The sequence below is a fragment of the Capsicum annuum genome, chromosome 9 (assembly GCF_002878395.1).
Source record: "Capsicum annuum cultivar UCD-10X-F1 chromosome 9, UCD10Xv1.1, whole genome shotgun sequence".
In the NCBI taxonomy this organism is placed as follows: Eukaryota; Viridiplantae; Streptophyta; class Magnoliopsida; order Solanales; family Solanaceae; genus Capsicum; species Capsicum annuum.
Window position 1 is genome coordinate 13,571,356 of NC_061119.1, and position 25,898 is coordinate 13,597,253.

General features: G+C 35.6%; 2 protein-coding genes and 1 pseudogene across 2 annotated transcripts; 2 read left to right on the plus strand and 1 right to left on the minus strand.

Moving 5' to 3' along the window:
• The first annotated feature begins 7,581 nt into the window (after positions 1–7,581).
• Positions 7,582–15,861, plus strand: LOC107842942. The gene is made up of 6 exons (XM_016686998.2): positions 7,582–7,928; positions 12,429–12,564; positions 14,450–14,534; positions 14,626–14,673; positions 15,185–15,306; positions 15,402–15,861. The coding sequence occupies exons 1-6, from the start codon at positions 7,778–7,780 to the stop codon at positions 15,520–15,522; spliced, it is 663 nt and encodes a 220-aa protein (XP_016542484.1). The 5' UTR covers positions 7,582–7,777; the 3' UTR covers positions 15,523–15,861.
• A 1,192-nt stretch (positions 15,862–17,053) lies between these two features.
• On the minus strand, positions 17,054–22,463 carry LOC107842943 (protein CANDIDATE G-PROTEIN COUPLED RECEPTOR 7). The gene is made up of 2 exons (XM_016686999.2): positions 21,728–22,463; positions 17,054–18,096 (listed from the first exon to the last, which is right to left on the minus strand). Exons 1-2 carry the CDS (start codon positions 22,215–22,217, stop codon positions 17,285–17,287), a joined length of 1,302 nt encoding a protein of 433 aa, XP_016542485.1. The 5' UTR covers positions 22,218–22,463; the 3' UTR covers positions 17,054–17,284.
• LOC107841637 overlaps positions 22,257–25,898 on the plus strand; it is an 8,870-nt pseudogene continuing 5,228 nt past the window's right edge.

Genomic DNA, 25,898 nt, shown 5'->3' on the forward strand with positions numbered 1-25,898 from the left:
TCATTTGATCATTGAGTTATTTCTGTTGATAGACTTGTGGTCTATGAACTAAAAATGGGAGATTTGTTCTTTAGGTGTAGACTGTGTTGAAAATGGATAGAAAAAATGTTATTCCTAAACAAAAAGACGATACCGCTGGTAGTAGTAGAAAAAAGAAGAGTTGCGGCAGTTGAAAAAGTATCAAAAAGAAAGAAAATTGAAGAGTCGGTGTCCGAATCAGATTCGGAGTTAAAGGATAGTGAAGATGTTGCCAAGCGGAGTGTCAGTGGTAACAGTGAAGAGTGCGAGGGAAGTGGGAGTAATAGTGATGATGGGGATAATGATTCGTTGTCCGTGCCATATCTTTCAAGGTGCATTTTCGTGGAGCGGTATGACCTTCAAACTATAATGACGAGGTCGGATCTTTCCCGGCAAAGATATCGATCAGATCAAGAATGGCTGCTTATCGAGAATTTAAGCAAATTCTTGTCGACCAAGAATTGAAGAAAAGATTCAAGCGGTCCTGTTTTGGACACCTGAGAAACCTGCTGAATATCTCAAATTCAATGGGCAGTTGGTTTATTATTTGTTGCTGCGACGCGTTAAGAACGATAAGTGCGTCATGAGATGTGGTTCTGCGTTAATAACAAGCCTACCTATTTTGGCTTAAAAGAGTTTTGTTTGATCACGAGGCTGTAATGCTCATCATATCCCAGTGAATCAAAAATGAAGAAGGTGTTAGTAAAGGGGGACAATTTTTATTTTAAGGTGACAAAAAACAAAAACATCACAGCGGCCAACTTGTTATACCTGATCAGAGGAAATAAGCTGAACGAGGATCAGAAGTTCAAGTGTTGTCTACTGTGGTTCTTGCACACCATGTTGCTTGCGAAAGATTCGACGAAGGTTGTCGACACAAAACTGATTCGAATGGTCGACTCTTTGAGTTTCTTCGAGAAGTATCCGTGGGGGAAAGAGACATTTCAACTGACCATGGACTATCTGAAGAAGAAAAGTGATCTAAAGAAGCAGAAGGACGTATTTGATGAGAAGCAGAAGGCATCCTATGCTCTATTCGAATTTCCCTGGGCATTCATGGTATCTACCATAAACCATTTAGTGAGTTTATGTTAGATTATCATTTTATTTATACTATGTCATAGACTCATAGTTATTTTTTTTCATTGCTATACTACTTACAAATTTGGATCTATGAGGCATTTCCTCATCTTGGAAAATTTGCTGGAAAATCAATGGATGAGCCCTTACCCATCCCCCGCATCCTCAGATGGCACACTTCAAAAAGCGACAAGATAATCGAAGGTGACCCATTCAAGTATAAAGGAAAAGTTACCGAGGTATGAACTTATTTTCTATAATGCAATAATAGTACCGTTTTATCGAATGTTATGTAATTATTAATTGATATTTGGTAAAACGTGCACTCGTACATCATCCCTACTGTTCAAAAGACGAAGATGGATTACATGATTACGTTTGAGCCATATACAGACGAGGTAAAGAATAACGTCCTTGATGGCTTGAAAAAAGAGCTAGAAGGGGTGACTGTCCTCACTTTAAATGAGGACAGTGATGATGACGAGGATTTGGGTGGTAACCCCATTGGAGTACGCGTTGGTGATGATGATTCCCCAAGAACCTCCAAAGATGCAGCAATAACCTCATCCCCCGGGGATCTTCATAAGCGTGTAGATGCGCTCGAGGAAGCGGTGTTGTATGTTGCTGCCTATAGCAATGAGAAAAGAATGAAGAAAAAGGAAAATGATGAGTGACAACATGAGCGAGGTAACTTCATTCATTAATTGATGTTGTTAATGAATATTCAGCTTTAAATATCAGTAACACTTTATAATATTATGAAATAGTGCATGTACATGAATCGGAGAGGAATGAAAAAGGAGAAAAAAAGAGCAAAATGGATGAGTTGGCCGCTGTTGTGGCAGAAGAGGAAAAAAAAGAAGAAAAGAAGGATGGGGAAGAAGATCAGAGCTAAGAAGAAGGTGGAAAAGTAGCAGCAGCAGAAGAAGAAGAAGCGGCAGCAGATGAACAAGGAGGCGCGGAAAAAGGAAAAATTGTTGAAGAAGAAGCTGACAAAGCTGACAAAGAAGAAGTTGAGCAAGAAGCAGTAGGTGAACGAAAAGAAGAAGCTAAGGAAGAAACAGTTGTTGAAGCTGAGGAAGAAACAGCTGTTGCAGGTGAAGTGAGAAAAGAAGGTGTTGAAGAAAAGGAAACTGAAGAAGCAGCAACTGATGCACATGCTAAAAAAAGAAGGAGAAGAAGGTGAGAATGAAGAAGTGGCTGCAATTGTTGAGAAAAAAAAAAAGTTGAAGCTGTCCAAACAGATGTGGTCATGGACATAGTTGATGAAATCAACAGTAACACTTGTGTTGATGAGGAACTTAGGGAAAGAGACATTTAAATTCTAAGATGTTTAATTTGTTGTTAAATGATGAGTTGTTAGGATATGATATTTTTTTTTCACAAATATGAAGTTTGAAGGATCTGGTGGTAGGATATGACAATTATTCTTTTATTTTATGAAACTTGTTATGATTCTGAGCTGAATCTGTTTCTATCAAACCGATTTGTGGCATGAAATTTGAATATGCAGGGTATGGTAATAGTTGGTACATTGTGTGCTTGATATCATAGAATGCATATTTAATATTCCATATACCGTATGCATAGTTTATCATTACCCTGCTAGTCGAATTTAAGTTGACGTGTTGTTTAATCGACTATGGTTCTATCAAAAATAGTATTTAACATTATACAAAAGTAGAACTATTATTATTTATTCAATATCACTACATTCATGTTACATTTTCCAAAGAAAGAATACTAGCATTATAGCACATAACATCATTTTTAGGACATTCTCTCTTTCTTCAGCCAAAATCAATTTTTGTTTTAGTTGATCCCTCTTATTTGAGTGTCATGTAGCAATAGTTTAAAGTGATCCCTCTGTTCTTCGGCTTCTTTGAACAAAGTCATGAGAAAATCTTTATTTTCTTCGCATTGTTGGAGCCTTTGTAGTAGATTAAATTTTGCCAAGCGTTGAAACTTTGATGTCTCGAGTCCTGGAATAAGAAGAGACGATTTCTGATATTTTTGATTTAGGAAAAACTGAAGGATTGCGTAGAAAGAGGGTCTGTACTTATAGACCTATAGATTGTGTCCGTTCATATATCCACCCAATGGTAGGTCGACGTGTCTGACAAGAGAAAATATTTCATATGTGTATACCAGCTGTTTTTCCTCGTGAAGAGACGTTTTGTGCAGCTTTTTAATAAATGGGAATGAGAAACAAGGGAAATAATGATTCATTGCATCGATTGGAGAGATAAGTCGGGAAAATGACCAACATAACGTGTTAGATCAGCAATAATATAATCAATACATAATATTTTATAGACCATATATTATATATACCGTAGACTATGGATAGTCTATCGTAGACAAAGTTTTAGGTCGATAATAACTGAACGTTAAAATCTACAGAAATGCACATTCATCCCTCAAAACAGTAGCTTTACAACTGAAGCTAAAAAGAAGTCTATTTATGATTTGATGCCCATTCTACACATGGTTCTTTTGTGTCCGGATTTCTTGCATATTGAACACCTATTCCTCTTTTTGGACTTGAATGTCTCACCGACGCCCTTAGTGCGTTTGACTTTCTTCCTTCCGAGTTTGGGATCGTACGGGGGTGGAGAAATTTTGGTGTCTACTAATTCCTGTGGCACAGTCCATTCAGCCTCCGGAGGGACCACGTTAATTGCTTCTGAGTATGCGAGAAGGTAACTTTCAGCTTTATAAATTAGCGAAGAGTAGTCATAGATGGAGTTACCATAATCTTCGCCATCACCTTACTTTGCTCGCAAAGCTTCCATTGCGTGTTCGCATGATATTTTCACCAAGTTAAATTTCCGACAAGAACAACTCCTCTCCAAGAGATTGACCTTGGCAGTAACGTTGTTGCCGAACACCGTATACTCGTTGAGAACCCCGTTTGGATTACCCACATACAAGGAATCTCTCGCACTCTTATTATCCCTTAGGATCCTTTCCGCAGAAGGCACAAATATGTTCTCTTTACCACCGACAAATGCATGCCGCTCCCTAAACTTTTCACCTAATTTTTTAGAAATTGAATTGAATATGTATGACACGGGGTACTCCCGTTCATCCATCAAAATTGAGTTGAGCGACTCGGCGATGGTTGTGGTAATTACATTGTACTTATTGCCCGAAAAGTGTGCTCTACTCCATTTTTCAAAACCAAGCACATTTTCAAGGACATGAGCTGCCTCGGGGCATTTACTCTTCAATTCCACAAAATTATCTCTAAACTCATTAAAGGAATAAGCTTTTTCCGCGGCGTAGAATAGATAAAGATATTCTCCGCAGTGTTGATTTACGCAAAGATTTTCAGCGAAGTGCCTCATACAAAGTCCATGATGTGCACGACTGTATATAACAGGAGAAGGCATTGGCGATGCTAATGTGCCTGTCGGAGATGACGCATAGATCTGGTTTATTTTCTATGATAGACTTCAGCTTCTGGAAGAAGAAGGTCCAAGAAGCATCGTTCTCTTTATCGACGACACAAAAGGCAATCGGAAATATATGATTTTCGGTGTCCTATGCAATGGCGCTCAGCAGAACGCCCCCGTACTTACCATACAAATGTGTGCCATCGACGACAATTACCTTTCTCATATGGGCATATCCTTGTATGCAAGCTCCGAATGCTAAGAAGTAGTAAACGAATAATCCATCCATCCGGTTTACCATGATAGAGTAAGAAGACCCGAGATTCAATAACTCCACCATGTGGGAAAAAGTCGGCAAGCAAGCATATCCGTGCTCCGGTGTCCCGCGAATGATGTACTTCGCAATTACACTTCTTTTCCAACACATCCAATAGCTTGCGTTGCAACGCAACTCCTTAAATACAATTCTTTGAATTTCTCTTATGCTTGGACCCTTACTATCCCAAAAATGATTTACGCATACTGAAGCAATCAATTCGGATGAGACTTTTTTGTGCCTGCAGGTGGTGTTTTCAATGCCACACGTGTGCATCCCGACATACTTGTATATGCAAAATATGTCCGAGGTGTCGTACTTTTTTGCCCGCAATAGCCAGCCACAACTATGAGATAAGCATTGCACCTTCATCAATTTTGTGCTGCTCTTCTCCATATAATAATCAAAAGACTGCCTCATCGCTGCTGCGTCTAGTTGAATTTTTAGCTCTTTTTAATCGGCGAATGTTTGACCATAACAGAAATAGATTCCGTCGGTGAAGGAGTGTTATGCTTGTGATTCCATTTCACGGTCTTCTTCATCATCTTGCGAGTCCGATGAAAAGTCTTCCATATGCATAGAATAATCTTTCATATTAGTTGTATCATCGACATCGTTCTCGTAACCATTCAAATCGTCGTCGATCAAATCATCATCGACTATCACGCGCCGCGGTGGGGGTGCTGATGAATTCAGTGGTCCTTCAAAGGACCTCTCAACCACATTTATCCTCATAATTGTCCTAAAGCTATCTGCATCAGCATCCATTATGTACGTCAGCACACGTACATCACTATTTATGATCGTAGGATTCACCTTTTTCCCTCAAATGCATTACATAAATAATCACCACGTCGCTCGGCACGCAATCTAGATCCCCGCTCTGCATTACGCTTGCAACAAATTCGTCGTACAAACTATTGCGGCGAACAGGAATGGGAATTGTCACCTTGGTAAATGATCTCCATTTCCAACATTTCGAAGTCTCCACCCATTCTCCCATGAAATCACCAGAAACCAGAACAAATTCTGCAATAGACATCCTAGAATTAAGCTTCGGTCGATGGTAGCTTATGCTTATGGTCTATGTCGTGTTGTATGCACGATCGATTACTAGCGAGGACGGGTCGATGAGTGCGCAGATTTCCGTACAAATACTTGAAATTGCAAATATTGCTTGTAATCAATGATTGTTGGGTTTATGGAATAAAGAAATAAACTTGAAGTCGCCTGAGCTACTGTAATGCACTTTCTAAAGTGGTTTTGAGTAATGTGAGTGATTTAAAGCTTTTTAGCAATGGTGGAAAGTGTGTTTGAGAAGTTAGGAAACAAATGGGGTAACAATGGATGCAATGGACAAGCTTATGATGTTTGTGGACTAATTTACAGCTGATCGTCGGAAAATAACGTCGGAAAAGTGGCCAGAATCAGAGCTTTTTGGTGGAAAAAATAACCACTTTCTATTTTTAGCTTTTGGAATTATTTTTTTTAATATTTTTGGAAACCTAGATATTATTTTTATATATATAGTGGTGGATAATGGAGTGGGTTGAAGTGTATTATTAGAAACTTGTGGGTGAATTTATTAAGTTGGAAGTATTGGGTTAAAGTGAATTATTATAAAGGTTGGAGCTGAAATTGCTAAGTTGAAAAAGTTGGTGGTGAGGTGTAATTAAGTGGGTATTTGGCAAAAGAATTAAAACTTGTGGGTATTTGACAAAATAGTTTGGATAAAGAGTCGTTTTGGCATAAAGGCCCCTAAGACTATTGCCTTTTTTGTAGGCTTGTAGAGTCGTCCCTGCCTTCTAGCCTAATCTGCGGCCTCCAAACACCTCTTATCTAACTTTATGTTTTGGGTAAGCTCAAGATGCATCACGCCTTGTTTAATCACCTTCTTCAATACTTTATCAGTCAATCTCTGTCTCTCTAAATATATTTTTTATTGAATTTACCATCGAACATACCCATAGCACACACAAAATATGCTTCAAACTTTGTACTTGGTGTTGGTGTCATGTTTCAAAACACCAAAAAGAAATAAAATTTGTTACTATAAAAATGAATCTAGTTATATTTATTTTGATCCATTCTTTTATTGACTTTGTTAAAATTACTTAAATTTAACAACTTAATATATCTGCATGACATAATTTATGACAACTTAGTAGGAAGAAAATTATTTTATTAATAATTTATTGATAAATTTAATATTTATAATAATTAAGGATATTTTATTAAACTTACCAGTTACGATACAGTACCATAGTATCAAACCAAATAATAAAACTATTATTAAACAACAATGAACGATACAATCTATCAAAACATGATATTTGTATTATATTGTATAGTACAATATCATGCCATACAATACCGTACATTATAAAACCATGGCAAACCACCATCCAAGCAGAGTGTAATTTACCATATTTACACAAATTTTTATGTTTATAAAGTAATTACAAAATTTTCAACTAATTATGAATCTTCATTGGATGTATCGAGAGCTAATTATATATTTCGATAAATTCAAAATCAAAAAAACTATATCGAAAACTAATTATGCATCCTTATAAGGAAAAATACTTCATTGGATGTTTGTATCTCAACAAATTCAGATCGAAAAAAAAAATATTAGAAGTCAATTATGTATCCTTACAAAAGAAAGAATATATCTTCGTTTGATGTATCGGGAGCTAATTATATATCTGGAAAAATTCAAACTGGAATTTTCTATAATTAAGTGTCAAAAATTTTCATAATTAAGCTCAAAACTGTAGTGATTTATGTTGTTTGTCCAATTAAAAGAAAACAGACTATTTTTATCATTTCCTTTTCTTGAAATGTCGTCGTTTTAATACTTCATCAGTGAAAATTTTATTCTTCAAACGCAGCCATTGTTAAACACATTCTTCTTCACTCCGAGAGGTTTACTGAGGGTTTAGGTTTCATAGTTATTCCAAAAATGTTGGGTTTATTGCGTGCTTTAACTAAATCTAACCGTTCAATTCAAATGGGTATTCAAAATCAAGGGCTGACATTGCCCCTCAGTAGACAATTATCTACCCAAATGGAAAACAACTCATCTGATTCATTCCTACAAAACCCATCTACTGGTAACACATTAATCTTGAAAAATTATTTCATAAAAATATGTTCTTGTTTTTTTTTTTGGGTTAAATTTGTTTTTTTAATGGTTTTGTTAAGTTTTGGATTGTTTATGCATAAATGCAAGAAATTAGGGATACCCTTTTGCTTATTTTGTGTCTTGCTGTTATATTTATCCTTAGGGGGTGTTTGGCGTGAGGTAGAAGGTATAATAGTCCCGTTATAAAATGCAAGATTATTTTATCTTGCGTTTGGTTGAAAGGATTATTTATCCCATCATTTACACCATAGTGATGGGATAAATTATCCCATATACATGTTGGGATAACTAATTCCGAGATAGCTAGTCCCGAGATGGGATTAATTATCCTGGGTTAACTTGTTCCCAACCAAACGAGACCTTAAAGTTCACTTTTATCCCAACTAAACATGGGATAAACTATCCTAGAATTAATACCAAATGAGAAATTATGTTCCATAAAAATATGTTCTTGCTGTTTTTTGTTTGTTGAAATTTGTTTTTTTTTTTTTTTTAAATGGTTTTGTTAAGTTTTGGATTGTTTATGAATATTGCAAGAAATTAGGGATGCCCTTTTTCTTATTTTGTATGTTGCTGATATATTTATTCTTTAAAGTACACTATTTTGTTTATTAAATTTTGGGTTGTTTTTTTCCAATGGTTTTGTAAATATTTGGATTGAGAGGTAAAGGTAGATCGAAGAAATATTGGAGAGAGGTGATTAAATAGAATATGGTGTAGTTATAGCTTATCGAGGACATGACTTTATGTAGGAAGGTTTGGCGAACGGGAATTAGGGTAGAAGGTTAGGAGGTAGGAGTGCGTCAATGCTAGTAGATAGGAGTGTTATCCTTTTTAGTAGTCGTAGTGCTATGCTTATTGATTCTTGTTCTTGGATTTTCGTTGGTATCTGTTGTTTTAAGTAAATGATTGTAGTATTATTTGTGGTAGTATTGTTGTTCATTCCCATACGGGTTTATTGAGGGTTTAGTTTCATAGTTGTTCCAAAAATGATGGGTTTATTAAGGGCTGTAACTAAATCCAACCGTTCAATTTATATGGGCTTTCTAAATCAAGGGCTGACATTGCCCCTCAGCAAACAATTATTGACCCAAATGGTAACCCCAGCACCACCCCAGAAGCAGGAAAACAGCTCATCTGATACATATATAACCCATCTACTGGTACACATTAATCTTTAAAATATTCCAAAAAAGAAAATTCTTGATTTTGTATTTATTGTTAAAGTGAAAAGGTTCAGTTTTTTGAAGTTTGTTTTTTGTAAAGATTTTGGATTGTTTGTGCACATTGCAAGAAATTATGGATACCCTTTTGCTTATTTTGGATCTTGCTGTTATATTTATCCTTAAAGTGAAAACGTTCACTTTTTTGTTTATTAAATTTGGGTTTTTTTGTAAGGGATTGTTAGGTTTTTGGATTGTATGTGCAGAAACGCAAGAAATTATGGATAACCCTTTTGCTTATTTGTGATCTTAAGCAGTCTTTATGATTTATTTCTAAATATTTTAGTGTTTAGTGTTTATGGTTTTGGCTGTTTTGCTTATTCATTCCTCCAAAACCCGTCTACTGAACACTTTAATCTTTAAAATATTAAATAAAAATATATTCTTGTTGTTCATATTTGTCATTAAAATGAAAATATTTGCATTTTTGCTAGTTAAATTTTTTTTTCCCTCAATGGTTTTGTTTCAACTTTCATAGTTGTTCCAAAGATGATGGGTTTATTACGTGCTGTAACTAAATCTTACCGTTCAATTCAAATGGGTTTTCGAATTCAAGGGCTGACATTGCCCCTCAGTAGACAACTACTCATCTGATCCATTCCTTCAAAACCCATCTACTGGTACATATGAATCTTGAAAATATTTCATAAAAAATGTTCTTGCTGTTATATTTTTTCTTAAAGTTCACCTTTATTTTCAATGGTTTTGTTAATTTTTGGGATCGTATATGTATAATACAAGAAATTATGGATACCCTTTTGCTTATTTGTAATCTTAAACAGCCTTGTTAATTTATCTTTCTTTTTTGTTTTCAAATATTTTCATAAAAAAATGTTGTTGCTGTTATATTTATTGTTAAAGCTCATCTTTTTGTCTATTAGATTTTGATTTTTAATGGTAATCTAAAGATTTTGAATTGTACGTGCATAATGCAAGAAATTATGAATACTCTTTTGCTTCTTTTTCATCTTAAGCAGTCTTGTTAATATACCTGCCTTTTCAGTGTGTAGGGTTTAAGGTTTTGGCAGTTCTGCTTGTTCTTTGAGCATTTTCCATTTTCTACTAGGTAATTCTTTCCCTGTTAAAGGCTTGAGAATTTTGAAATCATTGTTTAGTGCTTTAGTTCTTAGGTTTTAGATGTTTGCTTATCATTTGAGTAGCGTTAGTTTACTAAGGACATGATCTTAGATAAGAAGGTATTGTGGTTGAAAATTAGGTAGAAGGTCAATTGGTAGCCGAGTGTGGTGCACTTTATGTGGGAGAGACAGGGGGGCCTAGCCTCCTATCCTTATTAGTAGTTTTAGTTTCTTATTCTTCAGTCTGTAATCTGTATTAATATATGTTGTTTCGTTTGCTTTCTATTTTCTTTTCACATTTTCCTGTAACCTTGCTTCAAATTGTTTCTTTTGAGCCTTTTTTTTAACTAAGCCATCACCAAAGGTTGTGAGCCTTGGTGTGGGGGGTTAGGCTTGACACCTACCATGTCCATTCATCCACAAAAGGGTACAAAGTTAGAGGGGAACATGGACCAAACCTCTAACATAGAAAGGAGCTACACAGTTTGTTCAAAAAAAAGGAAGAGAGGGGATTAGCCTATACAATATCCTTTCTTCGTAGTAAAATGTGTAATCCTCAACTTACAAAAAAAATTTCATTTCTCATATCTTTCCTGTAAAGAAGGAAATTGCCATTTATCTGGTTGAATCAAACCTTTAACCTCTTTTGGAAGATGATGTAGAGAAGAGTAGTAGGTTTCAATTCCACTAGCAGATGCTAATTTAGCAAGAAAGTCGGCCACTTGGTTGGCTTCTCTGAGACAGTGGGTGATGCTAACATTTGCATTTCTGATATTGTTGTTAGTATCAAATATGATCTTTTTCTATCTAAGATTTGAGATGTCACTCTTGACCAACACATTGGCGATAACCAGTGAGTCCAATTCCATGTTGAAATTGTTGAAGCCACTGGTTATGCCCCATTGTGCCCCAAATTTGGCTGCTAAGTACTTCGGCTTTATTGTTACTTTTGCACGTGACTGGTTTAGAGAAGGCACTGATGAAATCTCCATTGCTATCTCTAATTATTCCTCCGATGCCAGCTCGACCATTCTCTTTTCTATAGCTTCCGTCGATGTTGATCTTGATTCTTCTTTCTTCTGGTTTGCTCCAAGTTACCTGTTTCACATTCAAAACAGGTTTTAATTTTCATTAGTCTCACAAATTCTCAACCAATTATCCGTTAGTTGACATTTAGGATAGGTAGCCTCAAGAACCACTGAATGTTTCAAATTGCTCGATACTCCATTTTTCCTTGATTTCCAAACTTGCAAGCTGACCATTCCTTCCATAATTCCCAACATATTATTATTGGAGCCACTTGCATGAGTAGTTTATGAACACTATTTCTGGTCTTTATATCCCACCAATTTTGAATAGTCCTTCTTATAGGTCCTGATTGATGGATTACTCCTAGAGGTGCTCCAATGTATTTTCAAATGTGCAAAGCTGCCTTTCTTGGGAAAATGTTTGTTGCATGGAATCATCTACTGATACTCTGCAACAAAGATAGGGGCAACCTCTCTACCCAACAAAGGTAGGGCCAAGGTCTTTGTACTTCTCACCCTCCCCAGGCCGCATTTGTGGGATTACACTGGGTGTGTTGTTTGTTGTTAGAGCATTGTTAGTTTGCTATTAGGGTAAGTATTTGACGTGTTAGAGACAGTGAAAATATTTTGTTGGATTTAGTTTTATTGAAAAATTTGTGAATTTAACACGTGTGGAGGTAATAATCGGCAATCAATCAATCAACTTCATCTCAATTCACACTAGTTGGAGTAATTGGGTTCAGCTATATGAATAATTTGTATCCTTGTTGCACATGTTCCTGTGAGTTCACTGTTCTATCCTAATTTGGCAATTTTTATGCTAACCATCAAACTACTCCATCCCGTTCCTTTATCCAAGTTCCAAGCTTGGTCTAGTTATACGAAGCTCATATTGGTGGAGTTGGAGGCAATAATCAATAATTTAAAAAGTTATGGATTCCTTATACACACACACTTCAGGATCAATTTCCTTTATTTCCACACATGTAGAGTGGATAGTTGGTTTAGTAAGGGCAAGAATTATTTCACATGAGGCTACTTTCACAGGGTAGTAATAGCAGTCTTGCATCTTTGTTCATCCGAAATTCATATGCAATCTTATATGAGATTTATCCAGGATCTTGGTCTTTCTATTTCCCAGGTTTGGTTTATGGGAGAATTTCTGGCATCGGAAGGCATACAAGGAAGAGCGACATTAGTAGCATGTTAGGGATCTCTAAATTGAGCCCAGATGATGTTAGATTTGAGTACAACGCGAACTATGCTCCAGTTGCAGTGTAAGTTTTCTAATATGGTATAAGGTTTAACAATATCTCTGAGTTAATATATCTTATCATTGCGGTTTTGATTTCTAAGCACCAAGGGTGTGATTTAATTGTCAGTGAAGCTAGAATGGATCATGGGAGAGCAGGGTTTAAGGCCCTGCAGGTCTTGGTGATTTCTTTTTATCTTGCTAAGTCTTGGTTGACAGATTTACCTGATATCTGATCATCTGGTTGCTTCTCAAAGGTCGTAATATATGAACCTCCTTGTGATGGGCGTGTTCTGGCAAGGATTATAGGGTTCTTTTTTCTTTATTATTTCCATTTTTTTATGTTCAGCACTGGTCAGTGCTTGCACGCATTTTCAAATAATGCAACTATAATTTAATCATGGATAATATGTATAGATCTCCTCAACTTGGCCCCTTCTTCCAACTATGCACTTGAATTTTGCGTTCAATATCCCTTGTTCTTATCCAAAGTGTATCTATTACCACCTTGACTATTGACATGAAAAAGAAAGTGTTAACAATTACACATGATGCAAGCCCAAAATATACTGCCTTGGTGGATAGGTTACTTGGTATCCGTTGATGGAGGGCGGTGGTAGGCATCCCATAGAATTAGTGAGGTGGTGGAGAGCTGGTCTGGACACCACGTTTTTCAAAAAAAAATTGTTTCTCCTATATAAAAATGCACACCTGCCTTTTAACCATACTTTTTTTCTCTCTTTGTCGCTCCCACCCATCTCTGTCTACCACCTCTTCCTTCAGTCTCCATCTATGATTCAAAACCATTTCTTCACTCAAACTTTCTTTACCCGTCTCTTCATTTTTCTTTCTACTGTGAAACAAAAGATAGTATAAGTTACCAATCATTCTTGGGTTCAAAATTTTCAATACCCAGCATAACACAAATTTCATGAACAAGAGAGAAACCATGGTAAACTACTTCCCATGACATTTGAAAATTTTCTGCTTTGTTAAATTGTTACTCACAGTAGACCCCCCACCCCCACCAATTTTTCACTCTCTTGCTTCACCAAACTGAATTGCCACACCCAAGACCCAACTTTCAAACTACAAAAGACCATTAAATTATAGGCTTTTGGCCAAAGCTGAGCCATCACTGCCATCCATATTCCATGGTGACTGGAATCATATCTCTAAATACTTAAGTTTCACTTCTTAAATGGAGCAAAAGGTGATTTTACTTCTTCTAGCGTATTGTGTTTTGCTTCTATGTCTGAAGAAAAGCAGCTAATTGACTAAAAATAAGGTGAGTTATCCCGTTGTATCAAGAAAATGGACCAAAAAAGAGGAGCAAATGAAACTCATCAAAGTTAAGCTATATTGGTATGTGTTTGCGTGTGGGGAAGAGAGGAGGGACATGTCTGTTTAGTGTGTGGGGGAGAGAGGAAGGACATATGGGAGATGAATAGAGACTAGGAAATGTGAAGAAGATAGGAAAAATAAAAACGGTAACTGAACAGTGCATTTTTATACATTGTTTAATACATGTATTACACTACCTTATGCTGCAAACCAAACGCCCCCTAGGAGTTTTCAGGATATATCATTTGTGATCATATTGAATGTTTTTCTTCATTTTTTACATGATTTTACGGCAATATTGACTAATAGCTCGTTGAGGTAATTTAAATTACATTACCAATACTTTGTCAATGCAGGTAATATATTATTTTTGAGTTTATAACAGTTCCCTAAGGATGTTCCGCGTCACTATTTTTTTTTTTTTCCCACCAATAGTTCTGTCAGTTTTTTGTCTGATTACTTAGTATGCTTCTTATGAGTAAATTACTTTAAATATTACTGGTACTGCTTTATCAGAAATGGAAATGCTTATGAATGCTCTGTTCCCTATTTTATTTCATGAATAGGATGATTCAGTTCCCGTCTCGGAATGCTTATGAAGCTACACTTCGGGCAGTTGTTCGGAAGAGTGGCTTATTCAGAATGGAGATGGTACTGTTTCAAATATACATCTGCTTGGTTATTAATCTCTGGAGGGTCGCGTACAAAATTATCATTTCCTTCACCTTTTTGATGTCTATAGGCTGATCGTCAGAAGTGGGACACTTTGCCGCGCTATGATGGAAAAACTGTAAGTCCGATCTCTATTGTTTACCGTCTCCATCCTAGTTTCTCTGTGTCGGGGTGTGGTAGATGGTGGTGGAAAGGCTGATAACAAAAATAAAAAACTCAAGTAATAAGAGACAAAAACATACTAGTTAATTTCTTCTTATTTACCCAAGTCTTGGTGGACATAGTTACTTGATATTAGTGGTGGTGAGAGGTAACCCTTACCCGGTATAGTAGTCGAGGTGTGCGCAAGCCGACTTGGGTACTATTATTATTAAAAAGAACAATGAGTTGTTCTTTCTTTCTGTATGATGAGGTTCGTGATATTTCTGCCTCCGCGATGTAGGGGTAAGGTCTGCATATAATCTACCCTTCCCGGACCCCATCTTGTGGGATTTCACCAGGTATAGTGTTGTGGTTGTTGAAGTTGGTGACAATTTAATATAACAATTCAACTCATTCATTTCTAATAGTGATGTGAAGGCTGAAGCCCTTTGAAGCAAAATTCTAATGACGATTGTCGGCATTATCAGATTTTATTGCTAGGGATCCCTCGTAATGCGTTGGCCGATGATGTGGAACGTTTCCTTGTTGGTTGTCAGTATGATGCATATTCAATCCAAATGTCTGCCAGACAACCGCGAGGTTTTGATAGGTATAGAAACTTTACCACTCACATTTTGGTGGTTCTATTCACTCTTATGTGTTTTCTGTTCGTTTATTAGATGGATTCTGCCTTATTTGTTGCAGATCACCAGCTCGAGCGGTCCTTGTGGAGTTCCCCTCACAGGCTCTAGCTACGCATGCATTTATCACGAAGAACAGAGGCTTCTGTCTCAATAGCCAAATTGCAGTCAGACTTCTGCCTTAGTCTAGTCCATATCCAAGACAATCTACGTTTTGTTTCCCTGTTGGCGATGCTCAATTGCTAGGATGTCGATGATAATTGAAATGCTTGGATGTCCACCTAGTTGTCCAGGCTTCAATCCTTCCGACTGAGAACTATTTTCATTTACGGTAGCAAAAGCTGAGATGAAATTCGAAATAATATTAACCTTGTCAATATTTTGAATAACATTGCTTTGCAAAAACTGACCAAGGAGGGACCAAACAGGAGATGTTCTTAGCTTTTGCTTGGACTGTTTGTTTTTAGCTTTTGTTTGGATTGTTTGATCATGGTATACTTTAGAAAAAATCCCCTTCGTGTTTATGATATGGTTTTCTTAAGCGTCAACGATACGGTCATCAACGATACAGTCGTCATGATAAGTGGAGGAAGTCGATAGTGTACTCGATGATTGATTGACCTATTAATAATTGATCTATCACACAATAATAGTTTTGAAAACTTGGCAACATTTTGCTTTCACCGGCGCTGTGCCCTGTACCCATGCCTAAGGCCCAACAAAATACTCGGTGTTCTTATTTTTTTTCTTCTAAAGTTTACACAAATACACAACTTATGTTTTCAATGTTACAAAAAATCCCAACTCTCTAAACATATTATAAAAATCCCAACATATACACGGAATGCTATGTATAAGTCAGCTATGTTATGCATATTAATAGAGAGAGTGAGTAAAGTAATTTAAAAAGTGGGAGGGAGTGTAATTACTTCAAAAAGGATTGGTTTTATGTTATTTATACTTTTTTCTTTTCGTTAATGGATCGACAACCCCTTAAACTTGTGAGTTTTCTTTTGGTTATCGATTGAAACATGGTGAAGTTTTACTATTTATTGAGGTTATATGTACAATTGAGAAGGATTATGTATTGTAAGTGATCAACTTATGATACACCAAGCACAGCCTAGAGAAACCTTCCACAAATGGATATATATATCAGGTGTGGAATCTTTGGCATTGTCATAATGTAGAGACATGAGAAAAATACTTACAAGATCATTTTATTACAAATATAATTCTCCTCATGGCTGAGCCATGAAATCCCCTTGAAACCCACTAGTCCCCAAACCAACAAACTTGTCAACAGGTAGTCCAATGTTTGATGAAATCCCCTTGAAACCCACTAGTCCCCAAACCAACCAACTTGTCAACAGGTAGTCCAATGTTTGATGATATATATATGTACTTATCAGTGCAATAGCCATATTATGACCGCCACTATATAAGTGGACAAAACTTAAGCCAGTCTACTATAAGCATTTGCATCTCACGTCATCAAGAAAGAGTGTAACTGAAACACAAAGATAGAACACGAAACACATCAAGATAGACGATAAATAGCTATCACCGTCCAAGCAAACAAAACAGCCTAAAAAACAAGCATGCTAAGCTAAGTTCCTCCAGTGCGAAGTCCACACATTTAGTAACAACTCGATGCCCAATTACAAGAACTTATAGAATTTAGTGAGGAGAAGCTAGGAAAGACAATAAAAGGGATAGATGAAACGAAATCATGATAAGCCACTATTACAAGAAAAATGAGTGTTATATAACAATTCCATGACATCAGAATTCCATTATACAAAAATAAAAGTCTCTATTCCAAAGTTAACAAACAGTGAATTGTAATTCATCCCAGCAAACCTACTATCATTCCAGTAAAAGTCACACTGTTAGGCTGAGAACTGTATAAAATGGTGGAAAGAGACCAGCCACCAGATTTCAAAATCACAGCTCAAACTCCTCATCCCGAAGAGCCAATGCTGCAGCCTCTTCTTCCTCGTCATCAAGAACAAAGTACTCATTCCTCTCAACTGGCCTAAACATGTAAAACATGACAATGTAGAACGCTAAGCTCACTATTTCCTCCGCAGAGTATGCCACCCATTGGTACTTATAAGCAGAAATTGTCCTCAATGCAAAAACCACAATCCTTGTGAAGTACAAGTATCCAATCACCACAATATAAAACTGCCTGAAAAGAGTCAACTTTGCCAAATTCCTTGCTGCCTTCCCATCGGTCTTGGAAGTCTCCCTCAACGACCTAATCGACCACACAATGGGGAAAATAATAGCACAACAGCACACAATATCAACGATCAAAAAGACCTGATTCCATCTCACCCAATCCCTAATAAAAGGACCTGTTTCACCGATAACAACCGAAGCCACATTGGCCAAAACCTGAAGTGGAATCACAATCATCAACACCTTCTTTTCCCTGTCTTGCAAAAATGGCTTCAAGAACGACCACCCAGTGCCAATCAGAACAATAACAGTGAAAAGCAAAACCACACGCATGGACTGGAAAATGTAGAACAGTACATCCCATCCATGTGCAGTCCCAGTAACCTTAACATAATGTTTATCCTCAGCAGCAAAAAGCAAATTCAGCGCCTTCATTACAACCAAAAGTGCCATAAGTCCATGAATCCTATGCACAGATGACTTATTCTTCAAACACACTAACACCCAGATGGCCAAGAAGCCAAAATAAACCAAGGAAAACAAAAAATACAACGTTGGCAACTGAGTAAGACCTGCAGAAAGAGGGGAAGATTATGAAAAGTTGAATATGCAGAGAGATGATAAATACATAGTGGGTACCTGCATTATGGTTATTTGCACCACAGTGCGTTGTCATGTCATCATAATATTGTGAGATTAGCACATATAGGATCATTTCACGTTGCGATTTAACTTTTGTTCGAGTTTAGTAAGTTTTGCAAGAGTAGGTTGGCAAGGCATAGCTTGCTCAAAGGACCCTAGCTAGGGCACAACTTGTTTAAAGTTATAACTGGCCAACGCATAACTTGTTCAAAGTTATGAATGTCTGGGCATAACTTTAAACACCTTATACCCCGCCCTAACATAACTTCTGCTTGGTCCTATATATGCAAAACTTTTAAATGTGGGACAATTTAAAGAAGCGCTCAAAGCACCCTCTTTACATAATATTTGAATGTGACACGTTAGAAGAATTACAGTATTATCGTTTGTTAGAATGAAACATTTCCATCAAAAATGTGTATTTGTGAAATCATTTTCCGGATCATTTGCTTGTGTTTGGTTAGTATAATAGCGAGTGAGGTATGCCGATTGTACAAGAAATATTATAGGGTACAAGGGATGTTTCTCTTCTTTTATAACGAGGGGGTTTTAACAGTATATAAGGATAATGCTTTTAAGATGCTTTTGAATATTAAAGGTTGACAACCAATTGAAACAAGTAACACCAAGTAAGAGCTGGACATTTGCAAAAGAAATGACTTTCACACTGATTAAAAAAATGACTTTCACCAAGTTATACCCCCCATTTTGATGGAAAATATTTCCCTTGTAAAAAGCAAATTTCAGAATTCAAGCACAGGAAACTATTTTGCTTCTTTTTTTTTCCATAGTTCAGTTAACCAAACAAATTCCATCAAGGAAAATAATTTGTTTTCACAATTCAAGGTTAACAGTGAAACCTGATTTCATCAAAGAAATTATTTTGTTTTCACCTATGTTGCTCAGACTCTTCAAAAATTTCTATGGCATTTTTTAAGAGCCGGCATGGGCGCGACACCATTTTGGAGAGTACGAGCAACATAGGTTTTCACAATTTAATGTAAAAAGCCAAAAAAGGATTACAAAGGAAAATATTTTCCCAAACATTTCCTGCCATACCAAACCAGAAAGACCCTTTTCACTATCAGTTTTGCAGCCTTATGATGGACAAACTCAATTTATCAAATGCACAGAATTCCCATTCTTCTAACAGACGTAACATTCATATACCCAAAAATCTTAAATAACCCACAAATGAACAAAAACAGTGACACCAAAATGAGCAATATTAGAAATAATTTATAGGCCAGATTATGGGCTACGTGAACCTGTAGCCTCTCCATAAAATTAATATTTTATTTATGTTCTTTCCAAATTGGTAAAATATTATCTGCTTGCACCCGTTCTACAAGAAGGTGGTTAAATGATGCACTTAGTTGAATTTGAGTTATTCATCTATATCCACATTTTACATTTTGTTTCCTCCTTTTTCCTATCGAGCATCCGTATGGTTCTAGAAATCCTAGATTCTCCTCAGACGAATATATCAGAAAATATACAAAACGGGCAATATATTAAGGAGAAAAAAAAGGGGGTGGGGGTGTACTAAAGCTTCCTCTATGAGAGCCCGCAAAAGGGCCAGACCACAAGGGTTTATTCTACGCCTTTTTACCCTGCATTTCTGCAGAAGACTATTTTGACGGCTTGAAAATGTACAATATAACAAAAACTCAAAGTGGGTAATTGAAGGTTTGGACCACCAGGGTCTATTGTATGCAACCTTACCTTGCTTTCCTACAAGAAGCTGTTTTTACAGCTCAAGAGGCTATTTCTAAAAGCTCGAATATCACAAAAAAATTTAATTCCCATTTTATCCATTTTTAACCATGTTATAGAAATTCTAGATTTCAGGAAAAACACAAAATGGGAAATACATAACTGTGGGTGGGGTGGAGTGGGGGGGTGGGCAAATGGTGCACTAATGCTCTCACTATGTGTGGGTCCGTAGAAGGGCCAGACCACAAGGGTCTATTGTACGCATCCTTACCCTGCATTTCCATAATAGGTTGTTTTCACATATAGAAAACGGGAAATATAGAAAATATAAATTTGGTAAACTAAGCTCCGCAGGATCCAAAAAAAGGTTGAATCACAAGTGTCTATTTTACGCAACCTTACCTTGCTTTTATGCAAGAGGTTGTTTGCACAGCTTGAACCCACTTACCTTCCGGTCACATGACAGCAACCCCCCCCCCACCACCACCACAAACTAAAACAGCCCGGTGCACTAAGCTCCCCCTATGGGCAAGGCCAGAAAAGGTCGGACCACAAACGTCTATTTTACACATCCTTACCTTGCTTTTTTTGCAAGCTCAAAACACACAACAAAATAACCAACAAAACAAACAAAAGAACAACACAAAATGGGCAACAGAAAACATACAACAGCAACAAAAACAACACACCCAGTATATTCCCACAAAGTGGGGTTTGGGAAGGGTAAAGTGTACACAGTCCATACCACTGCCTCAAATGAAGTAGAGAGGTTGTTTCTGGAAGACCCCCGACTCAAAATAAGAAACAAGATAGAAAGACAAAATAGAAACAAAAAAACAAGATGGAATGACACATCAAATACATAATAACAACAGAAATAACACACCCACAGAGTATTACTATAAACTAACTATGAGCACTCAAACATCACCACGAACCAGAACTACAAGGCACACAACTACAAATAAAGCATCCCTTCCTACAAGCAAGGACGCACTCCCACCTATTAACCTTCTATCCTACTCCGCGTCCTCCACACCTTCCAATCTATAAAAATATACAAAATGGGCAATATATAAAAAAAGGGGGTCAGCCCAATACACTAAAGCTCCCTCTATGCACGGGTCCCTAGAAGGCCGGACCACAAGAGTATATTCTACGCAGTTTTACCTTACATTACGGCTGGAAAACGGGCAATATAAAAGATACAAATTTGGTAACTAAGCTCCCGCTATAAGCGGGGGAATAATTCGACCACAAATTTCTATTGTACGCAGCGTTACCTTACATTTCTACAAGCAGCTATTTCCACAGCTCAAACATCAGTTTGAAAACAACAACACAACAACACAAGTAATCTCAAAAATCCATCAAGATTATAAATCTCAGTAAGCAGCCTTACCTTGCTTTTTTGCAAGATACTGCTTTCACAGCTGGATCATGTGACCAGGACAAAATGACCGACAAAACAAACCCCCCAAAAAAGAAAACAAATTGGACCGGACCACGAGTGTCTATTCAACGCAGCCTTGCTTTGCATTTATCCAAGACGCAATTTCCACAGCTCAGTGCCAGATGTAGAGTAGAAGGTATGGGTTCCCGGGAACCCACACCCACTCCCGTAAGGCTTAAAATTACATAGAAAAATCGTCAAAAGTTATAAATATTAATAGGTCGGAACCATAACTAAACCAAGGGATAACTTAGTGGTAGGAAAGGAGCCTTGGGAACCCACAAGTTTGAAATTCTGGATCCGCCTCTGCCACAGCTCGAATGTCAAATATATATATATATATATATATATATATATATATATGCATACAAAGTAATTAATCTCAAAAATACCTGCAGAGAGATAATCCTTAACACGCCCATCAAGATTATAAAGCTCAGTACGAACATCCATCGAAACCTTCGATTCCGGTGCACAATTCGCAAAGAACAACGAATACTCATTCGGAGAAGTAACAGGATAAGCTTTATCAAACGACGAATTAGGTGGAGGTGAAAGCTCACGGAACGTAAAAAGCTTTTGTATGAAATTGGAATCAAGTACACAGAAATTAGGGTTTTGTTGAAGTTCAATTAGTACTTGAATTAGGGATTCTTCAGATAATAGGAAGAATCCGAGACGAGACGGGTCGGCTGAGTTTACTGAAGAGATGACGGAAACGGAAGAGACGGAGATTGATGCTTGACCCGTATGTGTAAACCCGAACCGTTCGAAGAGGATCATGGGTCGGTTATCGGATTTGATTGTGAGTTTTTTTATTTCTCCGGCGGTGAATGAGGAGAGACATAGTAGAAGCAGGAGGAGGAAGGGTAATTTCGTCATTCTCACAGCGGTGATCGTGGCGGAGCACGGCGGAGGAAAATGGGCGGGGAGCTTTTTGGTGGGGGAAGTTGGGAGAAAATGGGAAAAGGGCAAGTTGGGAGGAAGATTTACGTGAAGAGAGGTTGGAAATTACGATATTGACCTTATAGTGCGTTAGATCTAATGCATTAGGTGGGATCCAAAACCAAGAATAGTTTTTTTTTTTTTTTTTTTTTTATAATCATAGTGTTTGATTCAGTATTGATGCACCTGATTTGGCCATGGGAATTTTCCCCTTTTTTTCGGAAATTTTTTTTCCGAGTTGAAAATTATGATGTTTGGCCATCAAAATTTAGAAAATAATTTTGAAAAAAAATTCTGAAAAGGGAAAATAGATTTTTGTTGTTTTCGTAATTTTCCAACTCCAATTCCAACTTTTATTATTATTATTATTATATATAATCCCAATCTTTTAAATTTTTATATAAAACTCTCCTTATAATATTACTTTTTTAATAAGTATTACGTATATAACAGATTTAAAGAGTAAGATAATTATAAAATCAAACTAAATGTTATTTTAAGTAATAGATATCTCTTTTTCTCTCTCATCGTTATTTTCATCCCTTATTTAATTTTCTCCCTTATTTAAGACATTATTTTACTGCTAATTTATATTTATACCCATATATATATATAAAGTATTATATTTATAATAGAAATATACAAAATATGTTATATATAAAGTTTATATCATGTATATACCATATACACATATATATAAATATACAAAGTATTAAGAAACATACTAAGCATATTTATAATATAAATATACAAAATATGTTATATATGAAGTTTATACCATATATATACCATATACACACATATATAAAAATACAAAGTATAAAGAAACATATTAAACATATTTATATATTTATGGTATATGATATAATATACCATAAATATTCAAAACATGTTTTACATAGAAATAATTTATTCACACATAGTAAAATTTAAAGAAATAAATTAGCAGCATCCTAAAATTTAATAACAACTCATCATTTTTCTATTTTTTAGAAACGGAAAATGAAGGAAATAAATTAAGTAAACTCCTAAAAAAGTAAATTTGTTTGAAAAATAATATTTGTTACCTAAAAATCAGGAAGCAGTGATCTGTTAATATAACATTCATATTTAAAATTTTCAAATATGAGAAAATGGCTATTAATGTAAATATTATATATGTCATAATTGAAATTCATTAAATATGACCATGTATATGTAATTATTTTTATAATATTGGCTAATTGTGTTCTTTTTTCATTAGTAGGTAAATTTTAGTTGGTGATTTTGATAGTTTGTAAAAGTTAGGGCATAAAATCATATTTAAAATTTTTTTTTCAAAAGTAAAAAAATAATAATTTAAAAAGACATGTCCAAACACAACTCCAACTCCAATTTCAACTCCAATTCCGAAAAATTTTAATTTTCATGACCAAACAACTACTTATTATCTTTCATCACCTAATATTTTTATATCAACATGAGTCCTCAAGTTGTCAGCCCCACTTCATTGATTTTTTTACGCTCACGTTTTCTAAAATTTGGGTTTTACATTATTTTATTAAGAGTAAATTGAGAATTCTAAAGTTATAAATTTGTTTTTAATTAGCATAAGGTGATAATCTTTTTGAAATAGATTAAAAAAATATATCACATAAAATAAAAATAAAAGTATAAGCAATATAAATAAATAGATGAAAAAACAATATGAATAATAAAATAAAAAGAAATATATAACGTAAACAACAACAATGACGCATCACTTGTAATCTTACGATAAATCATTTCCTTATGTTGAAATGACGTCACCGTGGATCGGTTCTCGTTACATACACCCGACCCCAATTGATCCAATTTCTGCTAAAGTTATTTTATCTCATACATAATTACAAATTACAATATATCATAATTATTTATTTTCGAATATTTAAACAAATGGTGAGAGGTGGAGAATATTAATAGCTCTCTCGGGTAAATATCTGAATTTTTGTTATATTAATGAGGATTTGATTTCACACCTTGCAATCCCCTTTTTTTTATTTACCCTATTCCCATTTTAAAAAAAAAATAGTGAGAGTTTACGTGAATTTTCGTACTCTTTCTTCAAACAAAAATATTATTTCCTCCGTTTCAAAAAGAATGACCTACTTTCCTTTTTAGTCCGTTTAAAAAAGAATGACCCATTTCGTTACTTTAATTTTAACTTTCCACATGGCATGATTAAGACCACAAGATTAAAGGGTATTTTGATACATTTGACACAACTTTAATTTAATACCACAAGATTCAAAAGTCTTTTTATTTCTTAAATTTTGTGTCAAGTCAAAGTAGGTCATTCTTTATTAAACAGAGGGAGTAACATTTTATATAGTGATGAATTCTAATTGCTAGCAACCAAGCTTGATTGGCCTAGTGGTTAGCTCACTAGGTCACTTAAGCAAGTGCCGGGGGTTCGATTCCCGCCTTGTGCATGCAACAACTAATTGACCAGTGGCAAACCCTTTAATGATCGTCTTGTGCATACAACAATCAATTGGCCAGCGGCAAACCCTTAACTGAAGCTCAGATCCGTGGAGAATTAGTCATTGACCTATCGGGCTGGGATATCTTGGGAAACAAAAAAAAAGAATTCTAATTGCTAGCACGTTGTCGTTACACGTAAAACATAAATAAAAATACTTGACCTATCGGGCTGGGATACCTTGGGAAACAAAAAAAAAAGAATTCTAATTGCTAGCACGTTCTCGTTACACGTAAAACATAAATGAAAATACTTAATGGTATCAGTAGTTTTTTTTTCTTTTCCAAGATTAAATATAGAAATAAAAATATATCTCTCTCTATATAAAAGGATTAGAGGCATACTGATGTAGTATGCCTCTAAAACCAAGATTGTGATTTATCTTTTTCCCTTTTTTTTTGAGCTTTTTCCTCATTTTAACTTCTTTCTTACAATTCTTTTAATAAATTCATTCATTGTATATACTGCTACATAAATCCATTAATTATGTTTACTATTACAAAGTACACAATGTCATTTAACATAAAAAAACAGTCATCTTCCTCTCCTCGCTCACAAACTACATTTGGAATTTTAATGGAGATTATTACCAAAGAGGGGTGTAGTTTCTACCTTGAAGAAATTGTTGATAGCGAATTTATTTTATGGACCTCTCATTAATTCTGCTTTCTTCTCTTTCAATGCAGGATTACAAGGTACGATTTGACTCTATTCTGTTTCGTTTGGTTTCTACTTAATCGGTTAATCCTTTATGAAAATGGAGTGGTTCAACTGCTGCTAAATTATATTAATTTTCTTGATCAGTATATGAATCATCTTCATTTAATGAAGGTCTGCGTTAAACTTTTGCAGAAAGACTTCTTTTGTTGCACCTAGATCAGCATTTATTTCTCACACAACTCATAAGATCAATAGTATAAGTCATGATGTGAGCTTTGTTTCAGGGCAAGTGATAACAACCTCTTCCTAAGTGTCTAAGTTTCTTATTTATTTATTTCTGAATTTCAAGATTCTCATAGCAAATCCTTGCCAACTCTTTCGGAGGTTCAGAACTGTAATGGTAAGGTTTTCACTTAATAGAACAATGAATTTAAGGGTGCTTTCGGGAATGGTGGAAA

Excerpts from the sequence above, each read along its gene's own strand:
- LOC107842943 (XM_016686999.2), bottom strand. The coding sequence starts at position 22,217 with ATGACGAAATTACCCTTCCTCCTCCTGCTTCTACTATGTCTCTCCTCA. Across the intron at positions 18,097-21,727 it reads TAAGGATTATCTCTCTGCAG|GTCTTACTCAGTTGCCAACG; the intron begins GTATTTTTGAGA and ends CTCTTTCTGCAG.
- LOC107842942 (XM_016686998.2), top strand. The coding sequence starts at position 7,778 with ATGTTGGGTTTATTGCGTGCTTTAACTAAATCTAACCGTTCAATTCAA. Across the intron at positions 7,929-12,428 it reads CCTACAAAACCCATCTACTG|GTTTGGTTTATGGGAGAATT; the intron begins GTAACACATTAA and ends TCTATTTCCCAG. Across the intron at positions 14,535-14,625 it reads GCTTATTCAGAATGGAGATG|GCTGATCGTCAGAAGTGGGA; the intron begins GTACTGTTTCAA and ends TGATGTCTATAG.